Genomic DNA, 21324 nt, shown 5'->3' with positions numbered 1-21324 from the left:
TCTAAAGGAAAATGTCTGCTGTGAGAAAGGCCAGTTCTCACTTAACTATGAATGTGTATGGTTTTATGGAAAAGCGCCAGATTCGAAACCAAGTTTCCAGATGTTTGAACTCCAATGTCTCCTCCCCCAGCTCCGTGCCCACCATCAGGGGTGGTGTACAGTGGGAACAGCTCCTTTGCCAGGGTTGTGTGGGACGCCTCTGTGCTCGCCACCACATACACAGTGTACGACGACAGCGTGACGCCGAAGGCCCAGCTGTGCAGCACCGAGGGGCTCTCCTGCTCTCTGTCCAACATCGCCTCCGAGAACCTGGTGATCACAGCCTCAAACACAGCGGGAGAAAGTGAGGCGACGACTATAAGGACAAATGGTAGGAACTTCCGTGTGTGTGTGTGTTTATGAATGTAACCGTAGAGAGGATGCTGTACGAGTGATGCAATGATGCATTTCACTGTATTTTTAAGACAAACTTCAAAATCAATCCAAGTCCTTTCTCCGTAGTGTCAACCCAAGGACGCAAAAGGAGAGATCTGAGCGGACAAAAGCCGGAGCACGGTGGGTTTGTGTTTGTGAGGGGAGATGTAGTAAGATGGTTTATGGTAACATTAAACCTAAACCTAAACATGTATTAGACAAAACAAGTCTGAAAACGCTGACATGTTTTTTTCCCCCCACCCAATCCCGACAGGAGGCCTCTGGGCTCCCGTGCTGCGTGTCACACAAGCAACGCCCACGGTCATCTTTATTGAGTGGTCCCCGATAGATGGCGCTTCCAACTACAGACTGGTGATCAGGGAGCAGAGCAGCCCCAGTGAGCCTCGGGAGATAACCGTGCTGGGAGAGAGCATTATTCTCACCGATCTGGGCCCGCACTCGGCTTACTGTTTCTCCGTGTCGGCCCGAGACCCGACCACTAGCGGGCCGGAGTCAGAGCCGCTGTGTGTGCAGACATGACTGGGATGACGAGGCTAGAGTGAGCCACTCGTATCCCCATTCAAATGTGACAGCGCATTAAGAGTTATTTTGCCAGTTCATAAAGCATACAAGGACTTTAGGTCCGTTTTTAGTATGATCTAACATTTCTGGAACGTGAGCTGCACAACTGGTTTGGAGGTGTTACTCATGGAAATAGGTACTCTAAATCAGAACCAATGTCTAAAACGATTTGTATAAAAGTGAAATACAATTTGATCCTCTATTGGTTGAGGTTATAAATCTTGGGACCTTTTTTGAAATTGCAATCATTTGTTTAATGACTTGGTCATTTTATCGTTTATATATAATACATTGTTTAACATGTCCTGGGTGAATATTTTCAGACTGCATTCTAATAAAACTATAAACAATATTCATTCAGCTTTTGTGTCTCAATTTAAAGATTATTTTTGTAACTTTCTTCAGTAATATGTCCTTGTATGACATTTACACCTTTTTCTTCTTCTTTCAAATACAAGAACATGTGTTGCTTGTAAAAGTTTTTTATTAGAAAACAAAATGCAACAGAGCAATAACCCAAACACAGAACAGGCGGGGTTCAGTGTGTGTTGTAAAAATTTACCCTTTGCAGACTGCTCTTTCGAGGATTAAAACATTCTCGTGCTGTCTACACACCACCGTGGACAGAATTGCTCCTTGCTGAGCCAGTGTTGTTCCACACTGCTGCTACGCTCCAATTTACCCAAAGCACATTCAATCAGAATACAACTCAACAAGATGTTTAAATAGAAAGGAATTCCAAATATATGCACTGTATTATTAGTCAAATTTAAAAATATGTTCTGGCTTTTGTATCTGTGGAAAATACTTCTTAAACATTCTCTAAATGATATGACTGAGCCTCCAGCAGCGGCCCAGCAAGAAAGGAAACTCGGGCCTTTGAGCGTGTGTAGACAGCCTCCAAAACACTATGTACAAACCCACTTCTTCACGGGGCCAACGGGCACTTCATAGAAAATTAAAATACAGTATTTGCCACTTTTCAACCTGCAAAGAACAACTGCTCTGAATGGGATTGAAAATGGCCAAAAAAAAACATAAAAAAGGTAAAGCAACGTCACATCGGCCAAAGACGACAACTGCAGAAGTCCAAGGTTCTGACATTCCTTCTTAAGCACAAGTGACAGACAACTGGGTAAAAAAAGAAGAAGGAAGAAACAAAAACACGAGTAGGAGAAGTAATATTGCTGCTGGGGGGCCGACATTCACTCAGTGCTCTGACTCCTATGTTTACCGTGATCATTGCTGGACTCTCGCTGGTGATGGCTCCGCTCTTTGCTACGACTACGTTTGTGAGAACGCTGCTGCTCTCCGTCCCTCTCCTTGTCCTTGTCTTTGCTGTGGCTGAGCTCTTTTTTCCTGCTCTTCTCTTCTCCCCCACTTTTGTGCTTCCTCTCCTTGCTTCGACTCCGACTCGACTTTTTGGCCTTCCTCTCCTCTCTGTGCCTCTCCCTGTCCTCTTTGTGCCTCTTGTCATCGCTCTCTCCCCTGCTCTTTTTGTCCTTGGACCTCTCCCTCTCTGCACCTCTATCTTTGTGGTGTTCCCTGTCCTTCCTCCGGCTGCTGCTCTTGTCCTCTCCTGCGTCTCTGTCCTTGTCTCTGCGTTCATTTCTTCGGTCCCGGCTGCCACTGAGACTTCTTCGCCGTTCCCTGCGCTCCTGGTTCTTGTCTGCACTGCGCGACCGTCGCCTCTCCCTGTCGCCCCTCTCCGCCCTCTCCCCTCTGTCCCCCCTATCCCGGTCCCTGTCCCCCCTCTCCTTTTTCTGGCGGTCGCGCTCCCTGTCCAGCTCTCGGTCAAAGCTGGGTCCGTGGCGTTCTTTCTCCCGCTGGTGGCTCCGGCTCCTTGACCGCTTGGGGGACCTTCGGGGGCTCGGTGTCCGCCTGGGTGTCCTGGAGAAAAAGGTACCATTAGATCCAAGCGATTCAGCTCCCTGTTACAGAATTCTGGAGTGCAGCGAGTCGTGGCAAGACTTTGCAATCAAACATTTCATCCTATTTAGCAGCTAAATGATGGCTCCAGGTAAAGTTGCCTAATGCTAAAACTGAAAAATCAAACTCATAAAGGGGTAAAAAAGGGGGCAGAATTGTGGGTGGGACCCGTGGCGGCTTTGCACCAAATGAAAACTCTTTGGATCCACACGATTCTCGTGGATGACCTATTTTAAGTTTGCAGGTAGGATTTACTCGGTTACCTGGAGCGCCGCCGCTCCCCGGGCCTCCCCGCCTCTACTTCAGTCTCCGTGACTTCCTCCTCCGGCGTCTCCTTCTGAACAACCTTCCGAGGCCTGGCCTTCATCTGTTGGTCAATAAGCTTCTGCACAGGCACTGGGATGCGGGGGAACAGAGTGGAGAACCATTCCAGTTTGGTCAAGAAGGAACGCAACATCTCCCCAACGGTCATGACACAGCCACCTCCTGCCTTGACATCAAGCTCCTGAAATCAAACGGAGGGAAAAAGCCAGAGAGAAGAAAAATCCATTAGGAAGAAGATTTCTCAATCTTGCATCAAATCAAAAAGCAATTTGTGATGACCAAGTACTGAAACTTCACCTCTGTTCATCTAGCTTAATCTCATTTTAAATCAAATTTGCCTGCCTTTACTTTAACAATTAAAATATGAAAAAGCTTGCCTCATCTGATCTGTCTGGAAATTTTTTTGAGTGTGTATTTATAATGGGAGCTTTGGTAATCAAGCAAGGGTTACATTTTTTTTAAGCTCCACCCTCCTTTCTTTCACATCATCCGTTTAAAATGTGTTTAAAAAGGGGCTTGTATCTACTGCTTACAGACCAGGGATGAAGGAAACAGAGCAGTATATGAAAGCATCCTCACTGAGCGGGAAGGACAAAGGTGAAGGAAGCAATGGCTTCCTTCAGTCTCCTAGAGGCACAATGAACTCTTAAGGGGCCGTTGGATCGCTAAAAGAGCCACAGTATAAGCACAGGGTGGAGCAGGTAGGCAAAAGGCACACCAGTTGAAGAGTTATCGACTTTATATGGTAGAGAACAACCGCTTTGCACTCACACACGCAACCCAACAGTGCTGAGATACAATATCCAATTCACCTGCTGCACAATGGGCATCTAAAGAAAAAAACAGGGGAATTAACCAGTTGGGTAGGATTTCATATGATCAATTCAAATATAATGTAACAGAACATCAGAGGAGGCCTGGCTGCACAGCCTGGTATCAAATTGCATATTATTAAATATGGTGAAAACAATGGATTAGTGTTATCTTGTTTGTTTTGTTTCTGTCTGTATCCTTTAAAATGCTCCAATTGTAATTAATCCTAAATTTAGTTTTGTGCAACAAGTCCTGATAAAAGCAAAGGGCATGCCTTAATATTATTATCACGGACAAATAGATTTACTCATGGTTATATACGGTACTTACCCTGATAAAAATCAGCAGCAGAGAAGTGAACAAGTAACCCAGCTACTTAGGTTTAAAAGGACACAAGTGGGGGATAATTAAGCCAAATGAGGCAAAGGTGAAAAATCAGCCATGAGCATCACAAGGGAGGGAAAGGGACAGTTTAACTTGTGTTGTGTAACTGTGTATTAATGCAGAGAAAGAAACATCGAATTATTACCCGAGGGGACATACCTCCTCATCATCCAGGAAACCGTCGTACCAATCTATTAAATCTGCTGGGGGCTGAGTGTATCTGAGGCAGAACAAAACAGATAGAGCACAAGGTGAGCAATGCATCGGATAACCATGTTGCAAAGTTTCATTTAAATATTATTATGGACCTGCCCCCAAATATGCCTCACACACTGGTTTTCAGACATGTCTTGTGTGGTAGTAGAGCTCTCTATACCAAAAAGTGCAAAATACCTATACACAGAACCACTGCAAATAAAACTACACGACAAAAATGATGGCAGAAATGTGGCATCCATACCTTATGTACATGAATCCAAGTGCTCTGATGTATGGAGAGTCTGTATGAGTGATCAGACCCATCAGCTGTTTGCGGGTCAACTTGAGAGTAAACAGTTTGTATAGAAGACAGAAAGCAGTGGACACAATACCACCGGTCCCGACTCCACGCACCTAAAGACCAACACACAAGCGAATCAGTGTACATTATTCACAGCAGACCGGTTCGTAACAACTGAGCTTAGGACTGATCATTGCATGTTATTACTTGAGTGATCTAAAGTACTTGATAAATCGAGTAAATGTCTCAGATGCATCAACCCATCATCCTCCAGACTGGTTAAAGGCAGGGGGGGGGGGGACACGGGGAATATAAAAGGCACGTACTTCTCACTTACCCCTCCGCACATTCCAGTCTGGCCCGCCGTCTTTCTGCTGCCTTTTTCCCAAGGCTCAGCGTGGGTCACCTGTAGAAACACGGGACGATGTTACGCACGCGCCTGACAGGTCGTATTTGATCTGATACCTGAACGATTACATCTGATGGATGATGTCTGTCTCCCTGAGGACCGGCAAAGGTCCCATAAGACATTGAGACTTTTGTGGCTGTCCCCTTCCAAATTACAATTCCGCTCTTCGGGTCAAGTTAAACTACGAAAACAACTGTAACGTTAAGCCCAATAATTTATTTAACTCATTTTGAGAAGACCAGAAGTCAATTAGACCATTTTGGGTTTATAGCGACAGCCAATTAAAAGCACCTCGCGTTGATTTGATTCAACGTTAGCTTGGTCGCTAAAGTTTACCAATAAGATCACTAACGTTATATGTATTTATTCTGGCAAGTAAGTGGACATCCTTACGAATCCAAAGTTAAGTTAACTTTAGGTCAAATGAATGCCATCTGATACCAATTACCACTGTTATTTGACGACTGTGGTTTAAAGCGGACTAGGCAGTCGTTATCTAAGCTAGCATGCGGTTTAGCAATTGCTAACGTTACCTTGAAGTAGATTTCGTCCACAACTTCATGGTAGGTCTTAAGTTCATAAAGCTGAACTTTGAAATAAGGTGAAGATAGTACATTTGTTAGAATCATTGGATTGAGGTTCATGGTCTTTTCGTTGCCCCATAGGGGCAATACATTTCCATGTTTTGGTGCAGGCTTGCTAACGGCCTGTGTTGGTAGCTGGTTCCCGGCGTTAGCCATGTTAGCTGAATCCCACGCCGCTAAGCTTACTGTACAGTTAGCGTATTTCCAATTATAGACCCATCAATATAATATCCTGAAATGTTGATCCTTAACAATTTTATCCGTTTGATGGTCGCTGATTTGGGGTTAAGTAGATGATACCACTTCCCGCCGTCGTTGTAGCTAGATGCTATTCGAGGTGGAGCAGGAGCGTTGGTGGTGCAGTGTGAAAGGAACTGATAGCTAACCGCCGGGACGTCAACAAGCGGGATAATTTGCAAAATAAAAGCATTTCTTTCTACACGAAATTGTTTGACATATTATTCAACTATTTTGCAAAGATACATAGCCAGGGCTTGATTAGGAATGGAGTGTTTTAATTAGTGTTTCAGGGTTCATTTAAAAAGATTTTGCTTTTATTATTAATGTACTCAGTGATTTACTTTGAAATTAGTTTTGCCTCAACAGGAAATGTGGAATTTTACTGCGATTTGTTGCTTGACAAATCGAAACAAGTCGTTTCCTCTTTCAACTTATGTTGTCTTTATAACATTCAATTTGATCGGAGTAGTTAAATAAAATACATCCAAACATTTTTCTTTCATCCAATTTTAATTTAATTAATTATACTGCATCATATTTACCTCCACACTCATTCTGCAAAAATACCATACACTGCATTATCCAGAATGCACATTTTAAATGGTCTTTTTTTATTGAACCTATATACATATATAGATGTCATACTTTAGATATAATTTGGCACATATACACAATTATGTGGTAAAAATATATTCCATCTATTAATTATGACCTGACAGACAAAAGACATACATACATGTAGAAATAAAACAGACACCATACCAAAGATACAAAACATGAGAACTTCATGCAAACATCCTCCCTCAAAAGAGGAAACCAGGGAAAACACAATTGTGCACTAACCATTGTCAATATTGCAATGTCATGTTTTCTGTTACTTAAATTGATGGAATTTCAAGGAACAGATGCCGCCCCCTTCAGCTACTTAAGAACCAGTAAAATGATGTAGCAAAATAAAAACATGTTGGTAACTTATGCATAGTTTCTAAATAACGGAGAAGGGTCAACAACATATGAAGAATTTTACTGCTAATCCCCAGTTCTACAGAACAATGATACCCTCAGTCACCAATGTGTTCCAAATGTGGCCTTCACCTCCACTGCTTTGACACTAGGGGGCTCTCCAGGTCAACAGACACCGTAGGTCAGATGCAGAGGAATTGAACAAAATAGATGAAATCCCCTGGATTGAGGCAGGAATAACTTCTGATGACACTTTCCCAACTTCGTTTTGGGAAATTAGTGTAATATTGCACCCTTATGACAGGCGGATGCTTCCTGAAGCCTAAGGCTTGATCACCACCTGCTCAAAGGCTCCAGCTGCGACCCTGAAAGAGAATACCACAATGTGTTACATGACAGGACATGTAATACATGTAATGGATACTTTAAAAGAGATCTTTTCACTTAGCCATTTAGCATATTTGAATTTTGATTTGTAATAAATGCCTGCTGTGTGGCAACCACAATCCAGTTACATAATCACACCCACCTCATATGCTGGCTTCCTAAAGCGGTACTCCCACCAGGACCAACAAACAAGCTAAGCCCCTCCTCTGCAGAAACACACACACACACACACACACACACACACACACACACACTAGAAATAACTATACTGCCAATCAGTGCACAATGTTGTTTTGAAAAGGTCTCACGCTTAAGTTTCTAGAAGTTATAACAGTAAATGACAATAAACGAATAGAGATGGCAACGATGTTGCAAAGCTGATGAAATATTATAAAGAACACAAAGATACATTTTTGAGGAACACCATCAAAGATTTCAACAGAAGGTGCTGAATGTGTTTAACATCACTCTGTAAGTAGAGAGTCACCATGTTTTCAATACAATAAATCCTTATTATCCTTATTAAGTGCCTAAAGAACAGGGCTTGGTAATATGGCAGCAACTATGTGTGCTCAGTGCCCAATGAGGTCAAACTGCCCTTGAGGGAGTCATGTGATGCAATCTCACTTCTGTAATCATTAATCAAATACATTTAAATGTTCATAATGGTAAATATGCGTGTATGGTTGAAATTTAATTCTAATTCATTATGTATGTTTATGTTTATTAAGGATCCCCATTAGTCTACACCGTAGTGGAGACTATTCTTCCTGGGGTCCAGAAATTTGCCATCATAGATATTTGATGATTGTAATTTGATCCAATCAGAAGGATTGTACACAACGTTCCGAGTACGCCTTAAGTCTACTAAGTCACGGATTAGGTGAACACACCCTCTGCACTGGAGTCAAAGACGCCATGGCTGAAGTCCTGGCTCTGCAGGATTTTTTCTATCACGTCGTCAGCGTCCACCCTTGTGGCATCAACTCGTTTGAGCTGATTCTCCACTGAGTTCTGCTTTACTGGATGTCTAAAGGTAGAAACAGATGCAGAGCAAAATATTATACAAGTGGGCTTTATGTGTGAAAGAACAAGGACATTACACTGTCAGAAAAAGAGGTACAATACAGGTCTATTTTTGTTCCTTAAGGTACAAACTTTGCAAATGTACCCTTAAAAGTACAAAAATGTATCTTTAAGGTACAATTACGCACCTTTTAAGGTACAATTACACACCTTCCATTGTACATTGTGGACTTTTCAAGGTCTAAGGTACATTTTTGTTCCTTACATATTCGTACCTTAATGTTTAAATGTAAAACTGCAGGAATTAGTGGATGCTCATCTCAGCAGAAAATGTAATCTCTCAATATAGAAACACAAGTTAACCTATACTTTCAAACTTATTTACTGTAGCCTAAAGTTTTTAGATATGGGCAAAAGTTTTTTTGGTGGAGTGTGCCATTGAATCATTTTTAATCATGTTAAGGTGGAGTGTGTAATTATTTATATTCACAAACAGTATTGAAGAATTTGATTTTCAAACCCGTTACCCTAGTTATATTAGAATAAAACTGACAGATAATTGTTTATGCTTTAAGTTGTGTTCTATTGAAAGGATCTAGCTACAGGCTAACCAGAGCTCGACTCGGCGGAGACATAAAAATTGCAGCGCGGAAGGATACATGAGTGAATACACAGTGATCCAACTATCAGTCTCTGTCAGCGTCGATCAAAGTCGGGAGGATGGCGCTTGGCCATTTATCAACGGAGGATTTAATCACGGAGTTACTTCGTTTTGGAGTAGAGGTCACTGAAGAGGAGAGGAGTAAATTCAAAGGTAAATTATTTGATTTTTTAATCAGTGTCTGTGGTGTTGATATTCAAAGTTGGAAGTTAACTTTTTCCGTTAGCTACTGTTAGTGCTAGCCAAGTTCATACACAACATTAGCTAGCAAGCTAGCTAGCTAGACTCAACATTGATGATTGCCATTATTAACGTTAACTAACTAGTTAGTTAAAGCATTAGCAGTATTATCTCCCCTATTGCCATTCCACAACGTTAACGTTAGCTATAAAGCTACTGCGTCAGAGGATGAGAGACGTTTTTGGCGCCCCAAAGTCTTTTATTCTGACTTACGTCAGCTAGCTGATGGAGGCTATGATCAGAAGAGAACGATGGAAAAAAAAAACTTTTTGCCGCCGAACAGTCTTTTGTTCCGAAATATTTTAGTGCTAAAGCAAAGCCATTTGGGCTGAATGGCACTATCGGTTGCCAGTGAGGGTTTGAAATTATGATTTAGTCTTCATTTTGTTGTCAAACTGTCTTAGAGCATTTTCGTAAAACCATGTCGTTAAGACCGACCTTAAATTACAACACCAGTCAGGTTAACTGACTGAACAGACCAACGGTTAACCTCCCTTTCGAGTAATTTTAACTAGTTAGCTAGCTGTCGTTATAAAAAATAAACCGATTACTATCATTATTGGGTTTAACTTTTTTCAATACTTTACCCGCTGTCCTGGAAAAAAAGCAAGATGGGCCTAACGTTACGTGATATTAATATATGTGTGTCTGTGTGTGTGTGTCACACAGACACACATTTCCAGCGTAGCTACGCCTAAATACTTTCAGTGTGTTTTTTATATGGATATTAGGGCTTCTCAAAGTCCGGACCAAACGGCAAGCCTCTGAATATGAGAAAAATACCCAATGAACCAAACTGGATCAAAACTATTCCATTGACTTACATTAACTTTACAGTCTGACATAATGTACCTTTTTAAATTGTTGAATGCTGTTACCACAGTTGTGGTTAACATTGCTGTTTTTTCTTTTCTTCTATATTGTATGTTAGACAATGAAGTTGACGGAGAAGCAGTGGACTATGGATTGACTGAGAGGATGGTTTCATACCTCTTTGAAGGATCATTTAAGAAGCAAGCCAAATTCAACCGATTTGTTCAGCAGTGGAAAGAAACCGTGACACTAACCCTTGAGCCTGCCCCGGTACATTCAGAGAAGGCTACAGCGGAATCAAGGTACCTGTAACTGTTATGTTATGTGATTGTCATAACGTCAGGCCTAAAAACCATGGAAAATAACTATAATCTCATAGCCATATAATCTATCTTTACGGTTACTACTGAATGTTTTTATCTGGATCTGAATTCACCTGGCTCTGGTAATTTATGTAGTATAACATTATGCATTAGTGTGTACACACTCTTGTAGAATGTAACTAAGTACATTTACTCCAGGACTGTACTTCAGACCAAATGTTGAGGTACATGAGTCTTTTCTTTTCATGCCACTTTCTACTCAGCTACATTTCAGAAAGAAATATTGGACTTTTTACTCCACTACATTCATCTGTTACAGCTTTAGTTACTAGTTACTTTAGTTACTTTACACATTAAGATTACTGCACACATAACACATGTAGTTTATAAAATCTGATGTTTGATTCTAAAGTAAACTAGCCAACAATATAACGGTCCAGCTGAGATGATGAGACCATTAAACATGCCTGGTTGGGTCCTTTACTCACACTACACTGGTTTAATACTTTATCTACATTTTCCTGATGATACTTTACACTGCAGGAATTAAACTTGTATTGTTACAGTGTGGTTAATTTTCCATACATTTTAAGACTATTCTTTTATTTCACCATAGTCATGCCATCCCATCATCAGCCTTCCCAGCAGTTTTCATCATTCCTAAATTTCCCAGAGATGTCCAGACAAAATTGGACCAAAAACCGCCATGCAATATTGAGAGATCCGATCGGAACAAAATCGTGAGAACATTGTATGAAACCATGGCCCTGATCAAAATGTAAGTTTTGAAACCCAAATTTATTACGGCAATCGAGTTATTAATACTATGTCTGATGTTACATTCCTCACCTTCTTTTGCATCGGTTACAGGTTCCCGACCAATGATGACTATGTGAAAGTGTGCAAGGCCCTGATTTTGAAGTACCCTTTCTTAAAGGACAAAGAAGGCAATGGTTATGTGAGCTGACAGATTATTTATTGCCAACCTTTATTATACCTAGAGTACTAATGCAGTCCAGATATTAACTATGTTTTCTGCTTTTTTATGCACACATTGTTTTCCTGCATGTATTTTCATGCTTGTGCTTTCAGTTTTCTGCAAGTGGTTTGTATGCCTATTTAATTGTTCAATTTTATATTCTTTTAAATAGCATACCTGGCACATGTCTCTCAAACGTAAGTTCAAATATGAGCGAGTGCCACTGATAGATGATGAGGAGGTGAGAAGAATGAAACTGAAATTTGGTCATCACAAAAAGCCTTTGCAACACGAAGAAAACACAAGCAAACGAGCCAAGACATCAAAGGTCAGAGCATCTTCATTGGTTCGTTGTATATCTATGTGTGCATGTTTTACACACAGTGTGGCCCAATGGTTAGCCCCTTAACCCAGCATGGTATAGAATAGTTCCCCCTGTAAAGTGCCTTTAAGTAGCTATGATAAAGCACTTTATAAAATGTAATAAATTATTATCAAGGGCTCATTTTTCATAAACATTAAAAAGGGGAAAAGCAACTGTCAAATGAGCAAAGGTTTGTCATCCTTTTGTGTCATAGGAGGTGGATATTATTGGGGAGGATGATACCTCAGTAGCGAGCCATGTGAAAGTCCTGCAGGACCAGTACCGGAAGACACAGCCAGATGCCCGAATGGTGGAGGAACGGATGATGAGGACATTCGCTTGGAGAAGGCGAGAGATCGCCAATGGGATGACTGTCGAAGAAGCCATTAACAAATATCCATTCCTTAAGAGTCCATGTGGGGTTTGTCTACATTTTTTATTTCCTTACATTTGTTGGGAGTTCATATTAAATTACTAAAGGCTCTCTTTGAAATTTAATTTTAAAATCCTATAATAATGTTGTGACATGGTTTTTGTTTGTACTGTGTTGCAGCTATTTCAGGAAATGGGCCGGCTTCATGATGAAATGAATATCTGCCGAAGATTCGAAGATGGCTTTAGGGTCCTAGTACCCACAGTGCTTAGATTGACTCAAAGCAAATCTCCCCTTGCAGATCTGGTTTTGGAGGAAAGAGAGGCTGCCCTCACCGAAGATGTCCCTGGTAAGTAACTCGCTGATTAACCATGGTCACCCTTAGTGTTGTGGAGCCATTTAAGCTTAATATCTTTTCTATTTTTCTTTAGACAAGATAAGGTCTAACTAAGAAAAAATACACTGTACATTCACGTAATACAGTTCCTTTTTTCTTTTTTTACTTAATTTTTAATTTTCAGGGATTGATTTCAGAGCTGCAATCCTGCTGTTGCCGATCCTGTTCAGGGAGAAAAATGACATTCTCGTCATACTTGGGAAGGTGTGTATATATGAACAGTATTTTTTTTTAATAAATGTTTTGTGGTAGATTTTTTTAATTTAACTACTTTATGATCTCTTGCAGGATCAGCCACCATTGCCATATCCTACTGTACAACTTGACGCTGTCGCTGACTGGAGGACTGTGCTCACTCGAAGGGTCCCTGCAGTGGTCAAACTGGATGGACAGTCAGTCTGCATGGCGCTTGGTTTGGAGGAAGGTGTTATTGCTGCTTTTTGTGCTTACTTCATCTACAACGTGGCATATGCATCTCGCCTGAAGAACACCCTGATATTCATTCAACGATATGTTCTAAAAATGTCTGAGGTTGGTGACAAGCCTCTACCTGTTAGTGTGACCAGGGTCATCAACATTTTAGCTTGATCAACAACAGCAATGCGTACACCATTCAGCTGTCCTAAATGCTCTCGAAGAGCCTTCACATTGGTGAAGTTAATCCAGCACATCGGACTTGTTCATGCTCATGAGCCACATTTTACCATAAAATGTGGCCTTAACAATTGTCAATCAACATTTTCTAAATATGAGTCCTTCAGACGACATATTTACAGGAAGCATAAAGACATTATAGCCAGACGAGCCACTGCTCATGACATACAGGAAACAGTAGTGGGCGAGGAGGAGCAGGGGCCCAGTGATGCTGTCAATCCTCCTGAACCTCCGGAGATGAATAAACTGTTAGTGCAGTTTAGAGAGAATCTTTTTGGCTTTATTCTGAAAACGAGGGAAAAAAACCACCTTCCTCAGACTGTTCAACAAGAAATACTGGATGACGTAAATTTTTTGTTTGACTTCTTTAAAGCAAACTATGATGAATTTCTAAAATATCATCTTGAAAAAAATGGCTTCAATGTGGAATCTTGTCCTGAACTTTATGAAGTTCTGCAGTGCTCTGACTTTTTTTCAGAGGCATCAAAACTTGTTAGGTCTCCGCATATGTTGAAAAACTACTGCAAATCCAACATTGCAATGACTGAACCTGTAGACTACGCACTGAGAGACCCAAGTGGTCGTAAAGTTGGAAGCTACTCTTATGTACCCATTTGTGATGTACTTCAGAAATACTGCTCCCGTGAAGATGTTTGGGATTCTATGCAGAGAGAGCGAAACTGTGAAAGAGATGTACATGTTTTAACTGATTATAGAGATGGATTATATTTCAGGGACCACAAGGTATTTGCAGATAATCCAGATGCTCTAAGGTTACACCTGTATGAGGATGAATTTGAGGTGTGTAATCCACTGGGTTCTAAACGTAACAAGCACAAACTTTGTGCATTTTACTACACTGTTGGAAACGTAGGTTCAAAGTACTGCTCACAGCTAAAACATATCCATCTAGCTTTGCTTGTTCGTTACATTCATGTCAAAAAGTTTGGTCTAGATGTAATTTTGAAACCATTACTGGATGACCTTAAGAAACTGTCATCAGAGGGACTAACTATCATTGTTAATGGCATGGAGAAGCATGTTTTTGGAGCTGTAGCTGCAATATTGGGAGACAATCTGTCATCTCACATGATAGGTGGATTTACCATGTCTTTTGGTGCTGGTCGAATATGTAGATACTGCATGGCTACTCACTCTGAGATGAGAATGAACTTCAGTGAATCAGATTTTGTTCTAAGAAATGTTGATGTACACAGGTACCATTTAGAATGTGTAAGACAAAATCCAGAAAACAAAGGAATGTATGGAGTTCGTGGTGGATGTGTATTTGACCAGTTAGATTACTTTGACGTCACAACATCTCTTCCTCCAGATGTCATGCATGATTTCTTGGAGGGTGTAGCACCGTTGGTATTGAGGCTTGTTGTATGTAAAGCTCATCAAGAAAAACATATAACCATACAAGAACTAAATGAGGAACTAAGAAAGATGTCTATTGGACAAAATGATAGGACAAATAAGCCGGTACCTTTCTCAGAAAATATTTTACATGGATCCAGTGTTGTTGGATCTGCTTCACAGAAGTGGTGTTTATTCCGCCTACTTCCCTTCTTGATGGCACACCTGAAGGCTGCAGTTACTGGCGAATCTATTTATTGTGTCGTGAAATTGCCGACATTGTAATGGCACCGGTTGTTAAAAAAGAGTCTCTTCCTCTTCTTGATCAATTAATTTCTGAGTTTTTGTGTGGTATGGAAAAAGAGTTTGGAAATGTAATAACTCCGAAATGTCATTACTTAATCCATTATTCTCGTCTAATGTTGTCCTACGGTCCTTTACGGTCTTTGTGGTGCATGAGATTTGAAGGGAAACATCAGTATTTCAAACAGGTATCTAGTTCCTCAAGGAACTTTGTCAATGTTACATCGACTTTAAGCAGCCGCCATCAGTTTAGACAGTGTTGGGAATTTTCCTCAACTAATATGTTTGGGGAGTATGAGAGGGTTATGGGACGCAGTGTTAACACACTGTTACAGTCTCTTCCTTCAGCTCTTAGGGATTCCATAACTGTTAGTGAGAGGTACAAACATGTGAATTTTCAGGACATTACACTCAACCGAGTAACAGAGGTTGTGATAAACAGTGTTAAATACTGTGTGGGAGATGTCTTTGTTGTGGGTCATTTGCACTGTGAAAAAATACCTTTGTTTTTTCAGGTCAAATATATTCTAAACATACACACAGATTGGGTGTTATGTGGAAAACTATTAATTCCTCTTTCTTTCTGTCATCACTATTACGCCTACTTGGTGAAATATGAACTGGACTGGACTGTACTTTCCCCTTTTGAGGTGATGGATTTGCATGCTTTGGATACGTATTGTGTCGATGATAAACTGTTTGTTTGTATGCGGCATTTATGCTAAGCTTGGTTTTCAGTTGGTTCTTAAGAAAATGTATTACATTTTTTTAAATTGGACATGACATCCTAAAACATTGTGGCATTTTGTTTTGTGATGTTACATTGTCTGGTTGTGAGATGAATTATTATTGAATCTGTGATTTAAACCATTTTCCATTTTAAGGACTAAAATAAATGTCTAAAATGCAGTTGTTTTGCCTTTTATTTATTTCACTTCTTAAGGAATAAAAAGGAACTTTTTTGCCACCTAAAGGTACAAAATGGCTTTGTCACTGGGGCGGTACCTCAATGGGACAAAATTGTACCTTTTTGTAGAGGTACTTTATTGTACCTTTGTTTAAGGTACATTATTGATCCTCTAAGGTACAGTATTGTCCCTTAGAAGGTACACACAGGTAAGGTACAAATTTGCTCCTTTTCTTCAAGGTACAATAATGTACCTTTGAGGGTACCACCCCAGTGACAAGCTTTTGTACCTTAAAGGTACTGATTTGTACTTTTTTTTCTGAGAGTGTAGACCACATATTTAGTGGAACATTTCAAAAAAGGTCTCATCCCGAGGTTTTTTTTTTTATATAGCCAATTCATTACAGAAAAAGGTCCGAGCCAGCAGAGGAAATATGTTCAGAGTAAAATAAAGTAAAACCATACCGTGGCACTTTAGCTGGAGTAGGGTGGTGGTCAGGTGCAGCGTGACAGGCTGCAGAGGTTGACAGAGCGCTCCTGCTCTCCCCGTGCTGATCGCTGGTTTCCATGATGCTGCCGATGCCCGTGGAGGTAGAACCAGCCGACGCGCTCCTCCGATGGCATAGATCTGTTAAACTGGAGTGATTCGAGCTGTATCCTACAGAACCGCAGAGAGGGAGGGGGGGGGGGGACCATGACGCTTACGCTTCAGATTTCTGTTTCTGGTGTGGTGGTAATGCTGCTTGTTTAAAGGGAACAAAAGGAGCGTCTCTGTGTTTGGTACCTGAGATTTTGGACTGTTCGCTGGCATGGCTTGGTGTTCTAGAGTGACCATACGCCAACAGCTCATCTGGGACTGACACTGACTTTACTGGAGTCTCTACATGAAAAAAAGAAAAGAAAAAAAAAACATTTTGATAATCACAACTTTTGTCAGGAACATTATTTAAATATGTAAACACAGAACCGTGTCAAAACTAGTGGGAACAACAAGCGCTGTATTGGTGGCAATAATTGAGACACTACAAGTCAAGTCTTGTAAGTGAGCAAAGCCACAAAGCCTATGTACGTACCGCAGAGTGAATGGGATATGTGCATGTCCCCTCCCTTTCTGTCCTCAAGGAGACACTCTGCTTCGGCCTGTGCGACTCCTAGAGTCATGGAGGTAGATGGGGGACTAAAGGGAACATAGGAAAGAGTGTTGTTACTTAGGAGCAGGCTGGTTTCTTTAGTGTCAGAGTGTTGATGGAAACGAGAGAGATCCTTCTGCTGCCCTGCTCCTATCACAGACGCAAAACATTGGACTGTAACCCCATTAGACTTTGTGGTATGCACCACAATTCTAGTGGGAGGACACAGAGAAGACATGGCTGGACACAGCAACATATGCTGCTATCCTGGGATTTACTCTGGAAACATCTAGGATCTAACATCTCGGGTCCACAGTCAAAAAAAGGAGGAGCTTTAAACTGCAGTTTTTTTGCAGTGTGAAATAGCTAATCAGAGAGTCAAAGCCAGCGGCCTCCTTGATCAGGTTATACAGTTGTTATGAATGAATAAGTAGAAAGTGTATTAATACAGAACAGCAATCCCTTTATCAACTGCGGGATGTTAACAGATGAAACATCACTCCTCTTCATTTGTGATGCTATGGTAAACAAAGGAATGAGGGTGGAGAGGCAGACAAATAGTGAAAAAGTTACAAAAAAAGAACAACTGACCTCTTGCTTGTTTCTTTACACACTCACACACACACACACAATGAGTAATGAGTCTGTGGAATGAATGACTAAGCTATCATTGAGTTTACAGTTTAAACATCTCCTAGGCAGCAGTGCCTGTATTTTTAAGCAGAAAAGGGAGTTGGCACACCACAGTGTACTGAGAAATACTTGAGGCTGTTCAAAAGAGTTACCTGTTTGCAAATGGTTCAACCTTTGGCAGGAGTGTGTTGTTTCATCACATTCTCAAAAGGGGAAAAAAAACGTCTGGGCTAATCTCATCACACTTTAGTTTTTGCTGACTACTGAGGTTGAGTGGATTAATGTCAGGGTGAGGTGTTATTAGTTTTCAGATAAGACTGATACAATTTGAGCTAGAATACAATGCATAATAACTTCAAACTCTATGATTACTTTGTAATATTATTGGCGTGGTTAGGTGCAGATTTCTTGGTAAAATTGTTCCTTTTCAACCACAGCATTTTTTGTTCCCTAAACTTAAAAAAAGAAAATATTTCTGTAGCAACAAGTTTAAAATTGAATTGATATTTAGAATGGCAGAGAATGAGTTATAGAACTGAACAGATGAATATGGTAATAATGAGCTCTTACGTTTTAAAACAGGGGTCTCCAGACATAAGTTGTGTGGTGATGACAACCTGCAACAGAAAAAAGGGGTAAAGTAATGAAGGCTTAAGAGTGACAAGCAACAGTACACGTGATGTATAAAGAGCTGCAATGTTCCTGTGTGGGGTGGTTAATATCAATGAAGGTTTAAAATAACATTACATGCCATCTTAGGCCTTGTTAGATCTGAGCCCCAAGAAGAATCAGCATATTTTCAAATCCATTCCCATGACCCTGTTTAAACACGACCGGCTCAGACATATCTGGTAGCTTTTGTCGGGGTTTTCAACTTTTCCATCCGTGACATAAATACAACAATTTCCGGAGTGTCTCTTCCTCCTGGAGAACTCAAGACCTGGTTACATGCTTTAGAGCGGCACAGCGCTGCGACAACAGGTTGTAAACCTATCTGTACATTTCTAAAAAAACGTGTGTTGGAAAAAATGTAGTGTGATACAGACTCCGAATTGGATTTCCGACTTAAAGGGTTGTGGAGCCTGGCATTCAAACATTACCACACCTTCAGAATGGAGTTGTCCTGCCTGGTGTTTTTGGTGTCGTATCCTTCTAAAAGACAGCGTCGTGTGGTCCTGCCAGACCCGGCAAACTCCGACAAGTTCAAGTCAGCAAAGCCCAGCTGCAGAGGGAAGATAGAGGTTGACTTGTAACAATCATCTTGGGATGTTGTGCTGTGATAAAACTATGTACATTTGAGTAAATCCAGCTAAGGTTTTAGGAAACACTCCACAGGTGTCTGATAGTCAACCCTAATCCGATAACCTAATACTTTAACTCATTGATAAAGTTCATAGTCAACATAACTTGGGTTGTGATTTACAGAATTTTTAATCAGTAGCCAAAGCCGGATATTATAAATAATAAACATTCTTGGCAATCAGGCTCAACTTACTGAAAAGTTATCTAAGGACAATGGAAGGGGAGGACTGTTATCGCATATCATTTTTGATAAGACTGTTTAATGGATGTCTAGCACTGCGATTGCTAATCGTTTCCAACAAATTCCAGACTCCTACTTAAAAACAGAAGTATTACCTTTGCAAAAGTCTTTCCACCTTTCAATTCCTTAAAGGACAAAGACACATCAGTAATCAGTAAGGTTAAAGTGACCTGTTTAATCACAATCTCACATCTTAATTAAAAACTGACTCGGGTCTGCACAAATCGTCTGTGATATGATTAAAAATGAACATTGCTCTGACCCTAAATGCAGACATTTTTAATATAAGTATTATAAGTGTTATAAGTATAAGTTAACTATCGGCACTCTGCTTTGAAAAATGTATTCTTAGAAATGTATTCTAAATCAAGCTTGATGGCAGAGAAAAAACGGCCTGTACCTTGCGCACAGACACCCGGCAAAAACAAGGTTCCAGTACTCCTGTCCCGGCATTGGCATTCATCTTAATCACAAAAGAGAACCTCTTACTCCAGTGTACGCAGTTGGCTTGCACTGCTTTCCTGTGAGGGAAGCACACTTAGTAACACATACTCATACAGGTACAGTGGATACTGTCAGAGCAGATGATAATTGTCCAGATTTAAGCCTGCTTTCAGACAGACACACCCCGGTTGGAACCAAAATCTGTGCAACAATTCAATTCAACACGAGCTGCATTTAATGTGAGACTCTTGAGAAGCAAGAAAGCCCTTTGAGGCCGATTTGGGCCTATGTTAATAAATTAGACTACATGGCTCACACTGTTAGAAAGATGTGTAGCTTTTGAAGAGACAATAGTGTAAGAAATAGAAAGAATATAAGAATTTCATAGACTCCATAAATCATACATGAGTCAATAGGATTTTTGTATTTCAATAAAAGAGTAAAGTTGTGGTTGGAGCAGGATCAAACAAGGAACACAGTGTTGGTACACACACAGTTGCCATGGCAATGCAATGAGAGGTTAGCCAACGATTGACATGTGCTACGCCTGCTTTTTCCCACAATGACTCACTGACGACACAAGAACATATAATCACACGCTCCTCAAGCTGCCAGGCGTCTCTGCAGTGGACAAACAAGTAACGTGTGTTTCGGTCTTCAATGTCGCAAAAATCAAATATTAGCATCATGGCAATCGGTTCCATTGAACCCTCTTAAAATAATAATAGTTATAAGAAGAAGACGCTAACTACCGTTGAGTGAACTCCGAGTCGTTGCTTAGCAACTGATTTAATCAACCGTGTTATGTTTCATAGTTTAATGAAATAAACAGTTTTCCCTTCTGTTAAAAGAATATGTCAAACCAGTGTCATTATTGGACTAATAATTACAGCTAATAGCTCTTTTAAAGTGTCGTTTAACCCGTTCAGCCTCCTGGTCTCCTACACACAGGACATATCGAGAACTCGACTACTTCCTAGTTACGGTGAGTTAATAAACTGTCTCCTGCTTGCTTTTAGCAAGTTACGCGAACTAACTTGTTTGCGTAGAACTTTAGTTGCCCGACAGCTAGCTAACGTGTAGCTAAACGGTAAACAAGTGAATGTTGCTCGTGGCAAACGTGGACTATACGCATTAAAAGCGTCCATGGAATGTCGTTGCAAAACCGACACTGCAAATGATTAACAGGTGTCGAGCAGGAACTTCAACTCACCAGAAAAAAAGGGTTCAACTTTACATTCGATTTGAGCTCGCTACAAACAACCAGGGAACTGATACTATTAATAGGAGCAGGACAAATCTTACCTAGACGACTCGTCTGCAAAGCCTCCATCTCGGAGTCGAACTTTACAGAATAAAACCCCGTTGACGAAAGGAACCGACGACAGTTCCTCCAAATCGAAGTCCACTTTGAATTTGAACTTCTTCTTCTTCATTAGAATAAACGACATGATCTCCCCAAAGGCCGGGGGTGGGGGGACAGAGGTGGTGAAGCTGCGCTCACTGCTGCCCGCTCAGTCCTCGGAGAGTCGATTCAAGGTTCAAATCTCCTCCTTCACCACCCTCCGAGAATATTAGCCGTGACGTCACGGGGATTCCAGCGTTTGATTGGACACTGGGAAAATACCGATCGGCGAAACGGTCGCG

At 40.9% G+C, this 21324-nt stretch overlaps 3 protein-coding genes across 4 annotated transcripts; 1 reads left to right on the top strand and 2 right to left on the bottom strand.

The window, feature by feature from the left end:
- Positions 1-1462: 1462 nt before the first annotated feature.
- prpf38b (pre-mRNA processing factor 38B) lies at positions 1463-6334 on the bottom strand. The gene is made up of 6 exons (XM_037458007.2): positions 5888-6334; positions 5283-5351; positions 4907-5058; positions 4606-4666; positions 3189-3430; positions 1463-2886 (listed from the first exon to the last, which is right to left on the bottom strand). The coding sequence occupies exons 1-6, from the start codon at positions 6092-6094 to the stop codon at positions 2202-2204; spliced, it is 1416 nt and encodes a 471-aa protein (XP_037313904.1). The 5' UTR covers positions 6095-6334; the 3' UTR covers positions 1463-2201.
- Positions 6335-6669: 335 nt separating this feature from the next.
- Positions 6670-21239, bottom strand: LOC119209069 (EEIG family member 2-like). Of its 2 annotated transcripts, none has more exons than XM_037458008.2 (11): positions 20983-21239; positions 19634-19754; positions 19329-19358; positions 18796-18912; positions 18261-18307; positions 17001-17104; positions 16712-16807; positions 16393-16585; positions 8422-8558; positions 7671-7734; positions 6670-7506 (listed from the first exon to the last, which is right to left on the bottom strand). In XM_037458008.2, the coding sequence occupies exons 1-11, from the start codon at positions 21126-21128 to the stop codon at positions 7464-7466; spliced, it is 1098 nt and encodes a 365-aa protein (XP_037313905.2). In that variant the 5' UTR covers positions 21129-21239; the 3' UTR covers positions 6670-7463. The 2 variants fall into 2 exon arrangements, with proteins under 2 accessions (XP_037313905.2, XP_037313906.2); XM_037458009.2 differs by having other exon boundaries at positions 19634-19696; positions 20983-21123.
- LOC119211647 (sterile alpha motif domain-containing protein 3-like) lies at positions 11297-13567 on the top strand. The gene is made up of 7 exons (XM_037462707.2): positions 11297-11369; positions 11462-11549; positions 11743-11898; positions 12149-12355; positions 12488-12656; positions 12829-12908; positions 12993-13567. The coding sequence occupies exons 1-7, from the start codon at positions 11353-11355 to the stop codon at positions 13290-13292; spliced, it is 1017 nt and encodes a 338-aa protein (XP_037318604.2). The 5' UTR covers positions 11297-11352; the 3' UTR covers positions 13293-13567.
- Positions 21240-21324: the final 85 nt, after the last annotated feature.

Source organism: Pungitius pungitius, chromosome 15, assembly GCF_949316345.1.
Source record: "Pungitius pungitius chromosome 15, fPunPun2.1, whole genome shotgun sequence".
Taxonomy (NCBI): domain Eukaryota; kingdom Metazoa; phylum Chordata; class Actinopteri; order Perciformes; family Gasterosteidae; genus Pungitius; species Pungitius pungitius.
Note: the sequence above shows the minus strand (reverse complement) of the source record. Positions and strands in the feature narration are given on the sequence as shown.